Source organism: Diadema setosum, chromosome 1 (genome assembly GCF_964275005.1).
Source record: "Diadema setosum chromosome 1, eeDiaSeto1, whole genome shotgun sequence".
In the NCBI taxonomy this organism is placed as follows: Eukaryota; Metazoa; Echinodermata; class Echinoidea; order Diadematoida; family Diadematidae; genus Diadema; species Diadema setosum.
In genome coordinates, this window is record NC_092685.1 from 36,243,518 (window position 1) to 36,254,595 (window position 11,078).

General features: G+C 35.5%; 1 protein-coding gene across 1 annotated transcript in view; it reads left to right on the plus strand.

Annotated features, from left to right (window-relative positions):
• LOC140235787 (spermatogenesis-associated protein 17-like) overlaps positions 1 to 10,197 on the plus strand; it is a 10,550-nt gene extending 353 nt beyond the window's left edge. Inside the window, exons 2-8 of the mRNA XM_072315797.1 lie at positions 1,069 to 1,291; positions 2,113 to 2,216; positions 3,353 to 3,476; positions 5,024 to 5,212; positions 5,943 to 6,091; positions 6,468 to 6,597; positions 7,654 to 10,197. Coding sequence (XP_072171898.1) covers positions 1,069 to 1,291; positions 2,113 to 2,216; positions 3,353 to 3,476; positions 5,024 to 5,212; positions 5,943 to 6,091; positions 6,468 to 6,597; positions 7,654 to 7,737 — 1,003 coding nt within the window. The 3' untranslated portion in view covers positions 7,738 to 10,197. The remainder of the gene's footprint in view (positions 1 to 1,068; positions 1,292 to 2,112; positions 2,217 to 3,352; positions 3,477 to 5,023; positions 5,213 to 5,942; positions 6,092 to 6,467; positions 6,598 to 7,653) is intronic.
• Positions 10,198 to 11,078: the final 881 nt, after the last annotated feature.

Consider the following 11,078-nt stretch of genomic DNA (forward strand, 5'->3'; position numbering starts at 1 on the left):
GCAGCGTGATGTTTTTTTTTTTTTTCCCAATTACTTGAATTATTATCTGACATCATTTAATAACCATTTAACCATTTAACCATTTAATTTTACTTCTAGATCTAACTTTCATTTCAAGTAGAACCCAGGCGTAACGTGCCTAAACAAAAGACTAAGTAAAGTTGCTAACTAAGGTTTAGGCCTAACTTAAAAAGTGCCTTAACGTTATCTAATTAACTGGGACTCGACGCCAGAGTTGGGCAATACATATTGTTGCAAGAGTAAGACAGCAAGATGAAAGAAATGTGATGAGAAATGTGTGTGTGTGTGTGTGTGTGTGTGTGTGTTTGTGTCTGCAAGTTTATCTGTCTGTGGTCGTGTGAAATCTAGGAAGGTCGTATTACAATTAGTATTACTCATAACTACACATGCACACGCTACACGAGTGACTGGATGGTAAAAAGGCACACTCATAGATGTGTGGTTGTCTAGACCTACATTATGTACACTGCACTGTCTTCTAGGAAATGCATTTTCACCTGACTTCATTCAAGTTAGCCTACCATATTTTATTTGCACATTGATTTTTTTTTAATACCTCTGCCAAGAAGTGTCGCCAGAGACATTTTTTTTTTTCTTTGCTGTGAACATGGGTTACATGAATGATTCATTGCATAATTTTCTAACATGCTTGGCTAACTTCAGTTTCAGAGTTGCAGGCAGCATGCTGTAGGATCAAGAATCAGTAATCAGACACCAACAAAACACCAGGATATCTTGTTCTAGAGATTTTTATAAAATTATATATTTCAAATTCAGGTAATATAACTTTCCTATTCTTCGTCAGAAAGGGATGCAGGGCCTACAGTATTTCTTTATTTCTTGTGTTGCAATAATTACCATTGATGTGTATGTTTGTTTAGTAGAGAAAGAGAGGAAGAGAGGCCCTGAAAAAGCAACTACAGCAATAAAATGAACTTTATTGCAAAATGTGATATTATGTTATAGAACTAGACTTGATCTGCTTGTACACAGGCATGAAATAAAACTATGATAATTGACAGTGATGATGTTGCACCACTCTTGCAGAGATGCAGAGGAGCACAGAAGTGTGGAATTCAAAGCTGCACTGAAAGTACAAGCATGGTTTCGAGGGGTGAGGGTCAGGGCGTACATCAGACATCTCCACCGCTGTGCTACCATGATTCAAAAGATGTGGAGAGGCCATCTAGGACGAGGCATATTCAGGGTCATGATCAAAAACTTGATGTTGGTGATGCGGTTACAGTACTATAACAAAATGGCAACGTTGGTAAGTATTGTTGGATAGGGAGCAATACCAAGGTATGTGCAGGTGCACTATAAGAATTTGATAATACGGGATGTAGAAGTGTAGGAGACAAAAGCGGACTTGGCCATCATTGATACTGGCATGCTGTCCATTCTTTTCTTCTTCTTTTTTTGAGGGGGGGGGGGGGGCTGGGGGAAGGGGTTAAACTGAAATTTTTGAATGCCCTTTTAGTCCTTCCATACAGTGTATGTGACATTTCTAAATGTACAATGTATATGTTTACATCTTGAATTTACAGGAAAATCATCTTGATTAAACCATGTACATCCATTTGCTTTGGAAACAATAGACTTTTACAATTTTGTAGTCTCATTGCAATTTATTTCATATGTGGACAAAGAGATGTGCTTGTGACCTTGAAGGCTGATTTAATTTGAGAGAATGTTTGTAATTGTACAGCAATACAACATTGGGGAGAGACAACCAAAGAAATGAGCAGTAAGAGAAACAGGAAAAATATTTTTTAGTGGTTTGAATGATATCAAGTACCATCTGCTGACAGTTATTTGGATGTTATTATTATTATTATTATTATTATCATTATTATTATTATAATCATTATTATTATCATTATCATTATTATTATTATTATCATTATTATTATTATTATTATTATTATTATTATTATTATTATTATTATTATTATTATTATTATTATTATTATTATTATCATTATCATTATTATTATTATTTGACATGGTGAAAATGACCCATTTCTAGAGTTGTTATATCCTGGCATTCCTTTATTCTGTAAGCTTCATTTCCTCTTGGTTTCAAATTAGATTCAGAAGATGTGGAAAGGCTATTACACCAGGAAATATGTGGCAAACTACTATAGCAGAAAGAGATACCTTGAAGGCCTTATCATCAAGAATGAAATCATAAGGTAAGTGCACACATATTAATGCAACGTAACAGGGCATGATCCTTTTCTTGTTTCTTGTCCATAATGTTCCACTCTTATACTCTAAGTTCTGCTGCAAGCCAACTTTCATCAAAACTTATCGTGCTTGCTTATTCAATTGTAATCAATTATCTTCAGAAAGTAGCTGCCTTCCAAGCTCTTTGATGGAGTAAATTAAAGGGATGGCAATATATGCAAGCGAGAAGTGATAATATTCTCAATTGTACTACATTTGATTGAAGAAATCCTTAGTATACATGTACATGTATGTGTAATGAATACAGGTATGCGCTTAACCAAAGTTTAATTTTGTAAGCTGTAAAGACTTTAAATCATGCCGAGTGTATGAATCAATATGCAGGGTATGTGAGTGACAAAAATATTGGTTTGTGGAGCAAATACCAAATATGTGTCTATTCCAGATATTGTTAATCATAATCTACATGAGCATGTCATGGTATGACAATAACTGGTAAACCAAACTGACTTTTCAAAGCTTTGACATGTTTATGACTCATCAAAGGACATCATTGAGCAAGGCAGACATATGACCTTTATATAGGCAATTCTACCACCCATGTGTAAAAATTCTTTACTGTCTGCCACTTGGACAGTCACACGACACAACTTACCAGCACTGTGATCATAGAGATATAAACTAGAGCAGCGAGAATTTCAAATCACAACACCCTTTCTTGCAAATGCTCTGTGAACAAATTGTGTTCCATATGCCATTTCTGAGGCAAAACACCCAGATCTCCCATGCAATGCTGAGATAAGGACATGCTGTGCTGCTCATTTTGTGCATCAATTTACCACTTCTTCCATGTGAAAATATTGTGTCAGTGATTCCTGATGTAAAACTTTAAAAAAAATGTATTTGTATTTGTTTTGCTGTATTTTGTATGAGTTCATCATCAATTCACTTTGTGTTGTGTACACATCCTCTCAGTGAGGTGGCTCAGATACCTATTTTAGTAATGGCGTCTATTATGATGGCACAGCAATTTGTTGAAATCTCTCTACAAGTGATATATCTCTGTGACTATGATCCGTCTGTAGATTCAGTCACACTGCCTCTATGTTTTTTTCCCCTCTACACATATGTGTTTATGTAGGAGGGAGCTGGAGGAGTACAAAGAGCAGCAAGATGCTGAGAGTGCCCAAAGATTGCAAGCAGAAGCCAAGGAGAAGGTTATTGAAGAGGCGAGGCAGAATCACTATCTCCTCAGTACAGAAGTGGTAAGATTTCAGTCAAAAAAAAAAAAAAAAAAAAAAAAAGAGAGAAAAAAAAAATGATAACAGCTTTACAGTTCCTGTGACATAAAAAAATGATAAATAAAAAAAAAGAAGAGAAAGAATGACAACTTGGGGTTCACTGAGACGAAGCACTGGAAAACAAAATTAGATAGATCCTCAATCAAAGTGAGAACATATCATGCCAGGCATTGCAGAATGCAAAGGACTTATCACTATACTGGCGCATGAATACTTAAAGGGCAAGCCTGGACCAGTTACTAAATTAGTCTGAAAATAGAGAGCTAATTTTTATTAGCAGAGCTGTAAAATTCAAGCAGAATCAGATAAAAAGTAGGGAAGTTATGAAATTGTGAAGTGTTCCTAATTTTTACCAAATTGTTCTCAGACAGTGGATGAGAGTAAAAATTTTAATTTTCTGCAACCAAAGTAGCAGTCGTACCAGGCTGAATATACAGTTGAACCTCTCGTATCCGGACAAGTCGGGACCGGGGCTCATCCGGATAAGGGATTTGGCCGGATACGGGAGACTCAATGCTTTATACATGTACATATGAAGAGTTTGTTTGCAAAAACCGATAAGTCCATATTTGCCAAATGGAGATATTTGCGATTAAAGGTCAAGAAAAATATAGAGAATAATAAGAAAATTTTTGCTTCTTTTGACCATAACTTCAAAAATATACCTTTATAATGTAGTGACCAATATATCATTTAAAAGGTATTATTTTGTACTTTATGACGGAGATCGTACTTCAAAATCTTCAAAAATGGACTTATTGGTTTTTGCAAACAAACCCTTCATATACATACACATGTACTGATGTAGCCCATTGTAGTACCACATGTAGTATTAAGTAGTAGTAATGTGTATACTGCAACCTTTTCATTGTTACACTCAGTAACAGACCCCCAAATAGAGGTGTATGTTAATGTTGGAAGTAATATGTAATTCATGTGTGTTTGTGTAGGAGTTCTCAAGGAGTTGGGAATCCCCCTTTCCTCCCGTAATTAAAAAAAGAAAAAAAAAATCACGGCGAGATTGCGTCCGTATAATAGAGAGATCTGGATAAAGGGAGGCCGGATAAGAGAGGTTCAACTGTACTTCAAATTGATGAGCAGTCAGATATAGCAAGATTGAGACTGGGGCATAATTACATTTGAACACAAAATTTAAAGTTTGATTTTGTGTACAAACTAAATGGCAAGTTGTAAGGTGATGACATTGCCAACTCACTCATTTGCATATATTCATATTGACTGTTTATTAACTGCTTTGTGAAAATTACGAAACTTCACAATTTCATAGCTCGCCTAATTTTCATTAAACTTTGATCAAATTTTCACTGTTGTGCTTCTCAAATTTTACTCTTTCTTTTCAAACTAACTTTTAATTGCTTCAGAACTGCCCTTTATTACCATGTATTTACTTACCTATGTCTGCTGTATATCAAAATTCATTCATTGTAGGACTTCTGAATCCGTGTGATCATCTTATGTTTGCTCGTGCACTTCGTTCATTATGTCTACAGCTACCAGGAATATACAACTCTCCCTTCAAGCCATACCCTGATGAAATGGAATTCCTTCTGAGGAGTGTCAAGCCTCGCCCTCCACCTGGTCCAAAACAGAAGCGAGAGAACAGATCAGGGAGAGTGGTAGCTCCGAGCCCACCTCTTCCCACCACAGTGCCCTTGCCACCCATCGGTCAAAAACCACAGGTATGTTTTGACCCTTCGTTGGCAAAGCAACTTAATTGGAAATCTAAAGCGTCAGCCCTTTTAATCACGTCCATAGAATTTTGCATCACCTTCACAGAAACAATACGAAGAGTGTTCAAGAATTTGCTATTGCACCTTCAATCTGCAGTTGTTGAAATGAAGTAGATTTGGTAAGTTATCATGTCTATTCTTCCAAATAGTCTCGTGGTTGATCATCTCTCTGGAAATTACTTCTAGTCTCTCATTATGTGCGATGATGTGCAATAAAATGGACACTGTTTTTTCTTGACTTTTTCCAAATTTTTGAAATAAATGATCTCTATTTTCTTCTGGGTTCCTCCCAAGTAACCATTTGAGAACCATTTGAGTGCTCCTGAAGATATCCTGACTTGTAATACAGTGTGTTCCCATTTTAACAAACATAATTATAACAAATATTTTGGATACAAGGAAGTAAAATTCAAGTCCCAAAATTATCATCCATATAGCTTTATACATTTTATCTATTTGGTTATAATGAAATTTCGATATAAGGAAAGAACACTGACACTACCAGGGACTTATAATGGGAGTTGCCTGTACATAATTATGACAGACCGACCACTAATATATGACCCTTTTCTACTGGGACAAGCTCAGAGGAATTCATAAGTTTTCAGATTAAGGAAAACTTCAGTTCTTTTACTTTCCAGGGACTTTGTCGTAACGACTTCTGACTTCTTTCTTATAGGGTCCATTCCGAGAACCTCTAGAGGTTCAGATGCAGCGTTACAAGCCACTGCAGCCCACACTTAGAGTGGCGACGTCATACACATCAGTGGAGGAGGCCAGGGCAGCCATGAGGTCCAAGGAATGGATCATGAGGGTGAATGACAACATGTAAGTTTTCATACAATATAATCTAATGTGTGACTAGTCTATCAATCACTTGTCTATGGGTAAGTCTGTCTGTGTGCGTCTGTGTGCTTGTCTGAAGGTATGTATGTAGTTAGTTCATTATCAGCACAAAGTCCATCATCTCTTCTTTAGATTTATTTATTTGTTTTACTTCTTCTTCTTTTTTTTTTTTTTTTACTAGCTGAGTGATAGTTCTCTTGAAGACTATAGATTTTCTCTCTGTAGTTCAAAGAGCAAAAAACATGCACATATTGATCTTGTTTCGCCATGCATTTCTATTGTATTATCCGTCTTTATGCTACTTTTCTCAGGAATGTCTGTCATGTTTTTATTGTGTCATTTTCTTCCTCATACTCAGCTTTGTTCCATTCACAAGGAGAGACCGTGCCTATGAACCACTGCTGCATACCACCTCTCAGTACGGCCACCTACCATATGGGACACACTTTTACCGCGAGTCAGATGAAAATAAACACATCACCGTTGAGGTTAGATATTTTCTCAGGAATATGTTGTGTGTTGAAACAAAAACTGATGCAAAGATGTACATTCACAATAGAAGGGGCCCTCTCTCACAGAATAAAATAAGCACTGCATCTCAAATGTTGAAGTATGATACAATGTAACAGTATTTAAGCATCAGACTTCATAAAGAAAAAAAGACCTTGTGGGAAACATTGAAATTAATGCTTTTGAACATATTTAGCAATATATGAAGAGTTTGTTCGCAAAAACTGATAAGTCCATTTTTGAAGATTTTGAAGTACAGTCTCTGTCATAAAGTACAAAATAATACCTTTTAAATGAGATATTGGTCCCTACATATAAAGGTACATTTTTGAAGTTAAGGTCAAAAGAAGCAACAATTTTCTTATTATTCTCTTTATTTTTCTTGACCTTTAATCGCAAATATCTCCATTTGGCAAATATGGACTTATCGGTTTTTGCGAACAAACTCTTCATATATATATATATTTTTTTTTTTTTTTTTTTTTTTTTTTTAAATGAAAGTAATGAAGCCAAAGCATAAAGTCCCTATAAAATTGTGCAAACAAGAACATTTTACCTAAAACTTTGGCCCATTTGAGTGTTTAGGTAGTCAGTGCAAGTGTTTATGTGCACCAGGATGTGATAAAAAATGCAGTTCAAAAGCTGCCATTGTCTATTTTCAGTTAAAGTACTTACAATAAGTGTTTAAACTCTTAATCATTTGTGCACTTTGTTTCAAGTTGAAAGTTTTTGGTGATCTGGTTTCTTTAATGGCACAATGAATCAACTTTCTAAATTAATTTTCCTGTAAATATTTCTGAGCTGATTTCACATGTGAGGAAGAGTTTGTTTGTTTGCTTGTGTGTTTGTTTTCTTGTGTCAGCCAATTACATTACATATAATCGTACCAGATGCTTTCATCAAGTTGTAAAGTTGCATCTTATGCAGGGGAATTTAGGACCTCTTGCTATGTAAACTTTTTTGTTTTTGTTTTTGATAATCTCCCTCTCCATGGTGACTAATGGATTTGCTTCGCTTATTTCCATTTCCAACAGAGATTTCAGCCAGTGGTTTCACCCATTCCAGTTTTTGAGAAGTTGAATGACACCTATTCAAAAGGCACTGAGACTGTGCCTTAGCTATGGAACTCAACTATATCCTCTGTGCTGAATATTTAAAAGGACTGCAATACCTAGAAAGCAGAATGACTGTTTTCACATCGTGCTTTTCCTGCACAACCATCTCTCAAGAGTTGCATAAACAACAATGGAATCATCACTTGTTTGCATTGCATATTCTTCGAAGTGTATATATTCAATGTGATGTACATATGTACATATGAGATATATCATTTTTTTTAAAACCGACTTTGAGATAAAGAGAATGTTAGCTAAAGGCTAGCTGAAGGCTATCCTATGATGATACCCAATGTGTATTCCAAAAGTGAATCTTTCACAATGTGGCACATATTATACTGTCTGTGAAAACATGTTGATCATGCCAAAACCATCATTTTGAATTGAATTGCTTTGCTGTCTATCTGTCTCATCTGCAGAAAAGTTCAAAGGCAAAGCCCATACTGCTTCCCAAAAAGAAACCTGCTCTAAGTTTCACATTATCACATGATATAACAGTTTGTTGCTGTTATCTTTATTCTATTTTATTTTATGTCAAAAAAAAGCTGTATTGAGCTCATGTATACCATCGTTTGGCAAAATCTCTAAGCTTATTTGTGTTAAGTTCCCAAGTGTACACTGTAATTGTTTGTAAAACTTGAAATTTTCAAAAGACATATACAGGGAAGCCACATAATAATAAGCTCACTTACAACAAGGTACCACTTTTAACACGGTGAATTCAATGATCATTATTTTCCATTTCTGTATTTAGCTGATCTGTTTGTTTGCAACGATGTACCCATTATATTGAAGTAAAAGTGGTGGTCTCAGTCACCACTGCATAATGGGGATTCCATGTACACATAAAACCTGTTCACTGGGATACTCATTTAGATGTTCTGGTGATCAGACAGGATGTTATGAGAAGATCAATATCCGAAGACAGGCAGGATATCCAATTGTAAGAACAAGCTACTGTTTGCCATAATTTTAGAGTGCATAACGGCACTCACTGCACACTCAACTTAGTTTACACCACATGTCCATACCTCATAGTTGTCATAGGCAACTGCTATGCGTGAATATTACCGTAAAACATGATATATTCGCAGCAAAATTGGATCCGACGGCCTTTTTCGTGACATGAAATTTTCGCGAATTGCCACTGCTGTCCATGCATATAGTTTAGACAAGAAATTTTGCGTGCAATTTAATTTCGCGAATCTTTGCACTCGCAAAATTCGCGAAATTAAAATGCACACGAACATTCCTCGTTTTACAGTACTCGTTTGCCGTGCATGTGCACTGAGCTGCCATCATATTTCTCTAATAACCACTCAATACAAAATATATATGTTCTTTTAGAGGGCATCATGTAGCTATAAGTCAGATCCTGCCATACAAAGCCTGCAAAACGATTTTTCCTAGAGAGGCATTTTTTGATTAAAAAATTGTGGTGAAATAAAAGCAACAGATCAGTTAAGAATTTGAGCAACATTTAAGCAAGTAAGAAATGTCTGACCTTTTCAATTTCAGTTTATCTGCTAACACAAATCTGTGTGCACTTTGAAGTAGCTGTCTTAGTGACGTTACTGTTGCTGTGGCACTTCTTTGTATTTGTGAAAAGACCAAACCATTTGTATTGCTGGAATGAGGAATTTACATACAATGTTTTTAGATTTGTCTTTACACATCGTTGATTGGCAAGAAACATTTGTGAGAGTTGTTGTTATTACACATTGAAAGTGTTGACACAAAGCATGTCAGTAAATAAACATTTAAGTAAGGGTTTGAATCAAGGGATATCATTGGCATTGTGACCATACGGGCTATGTCAAATTTAGGTCAGGATGCCATACTATTAGGCTTGTTGACATTCTATTGCTTTCACTGATTCGATTGGTGTTGTTTAAGTTCACTCTGACTGACCTGCTGCTTCCTTTATGTCACTGCTTTAACTCTGAAAATCAGTGCAGAAGACTTAACCTAATCCATAATAATCCTCATTGCTATATCTGTATGCAGTTTTAGTTCAATCGTCAGCATTTTTCTTTTAAATATCAATTACGTGAAATGAGATACAATGACATAATGGCTGGGGGTGTTTGCAGAACTATGACATGTGATGATACGTTTGAAGCAAGAAGGGGGGAACATAGTTATTCTTCCTTGAGAATTTGCATCTGTTGTCAGTATGTCATAGTAGAGGAAATAAAGATGATTGTGTACATTCATTACAATGTGGTTGTGCCCAGTGTGATGTTATGCAAGGAACTGTTCTCCTTTTTTTTTTTTTATGATGGTTAAGTCCAGAGCACTCCATGTACAAATGTAACCTCAGCCAATTTGATGATTCACAAATGTCTTCAAATGTAAGAATATTTTTCTTCTAAAGACATTGTAACAAACTATTCATTCACCTGAACAGGCAAGCTTTCTGGCTGCCATGACTAATCACAAACAACCTTCATTACATGTATTTCATTATTAATGCCTGCATATATGCAGATAGTTATGCAGATAGTGAAGTGTTGATGTCATCCCCTCACAACTTGCCCCATAGTTTGTATGTAAAATGTTGAACTTTCCTGTTTTTCATTCAAACGCAGTTACACCCCAGTCACAAATCAAGATACATTTGTGTGTCTATCTGATCTTTATTCTGAAGTTATTCAACCAGGAATAACATCATGTTTTACATTTCAAGAACAGAAACAATGAATTTTAATCATTTGTTGTTTTACACTGTCAATGGAAAATTGTGAGGATTGACAATAGCTCATTTATATGCATATTCATATCAACTGTGCAAGAACTGTTTTGCAGAAATTAGTGAAAAATTCATTATTCCGTAACTTTCCTGATTTTTATCCAATTGTTACCAGATTTTCATTGTTGTACTCGTAAGATTTTACTGTTTTTTTATCATACTAATTTATGGCTGGGCTGAAATTCCTCTTTAAAAAACATTCAACAGCTAAACTACTGTTGTTAGGACCTAGGCTACCATATCCCTCAATAATCATTTTTCTTACTTTTTGAATTAAAATTCCACCAAAAGTGTGCAGCAGAAGGTTGAAATTATGGAAATTATCTTAATATTTTCTAAAGAGTATATGCTCCAGATCGTTGAGCTTCAAATCGTATATGCAAAAGTCTCCTCGTGTGGGTATTTCCCGTCCCACACCCTCCCTTTTCTGTCAATCTCCGAAAACTTGTAGCAGGGGCCTAGACAGAGATGTGGAAAAAGTAGCCATTCACAGTGTCTTGAACGTTTTTTGTTTTTTGTTTTATTGACAATTTTCGAAATACTCCCCTAAAAGTATGCACCAGATCGTTGAATTTCAGTTCTAAAAATGCAA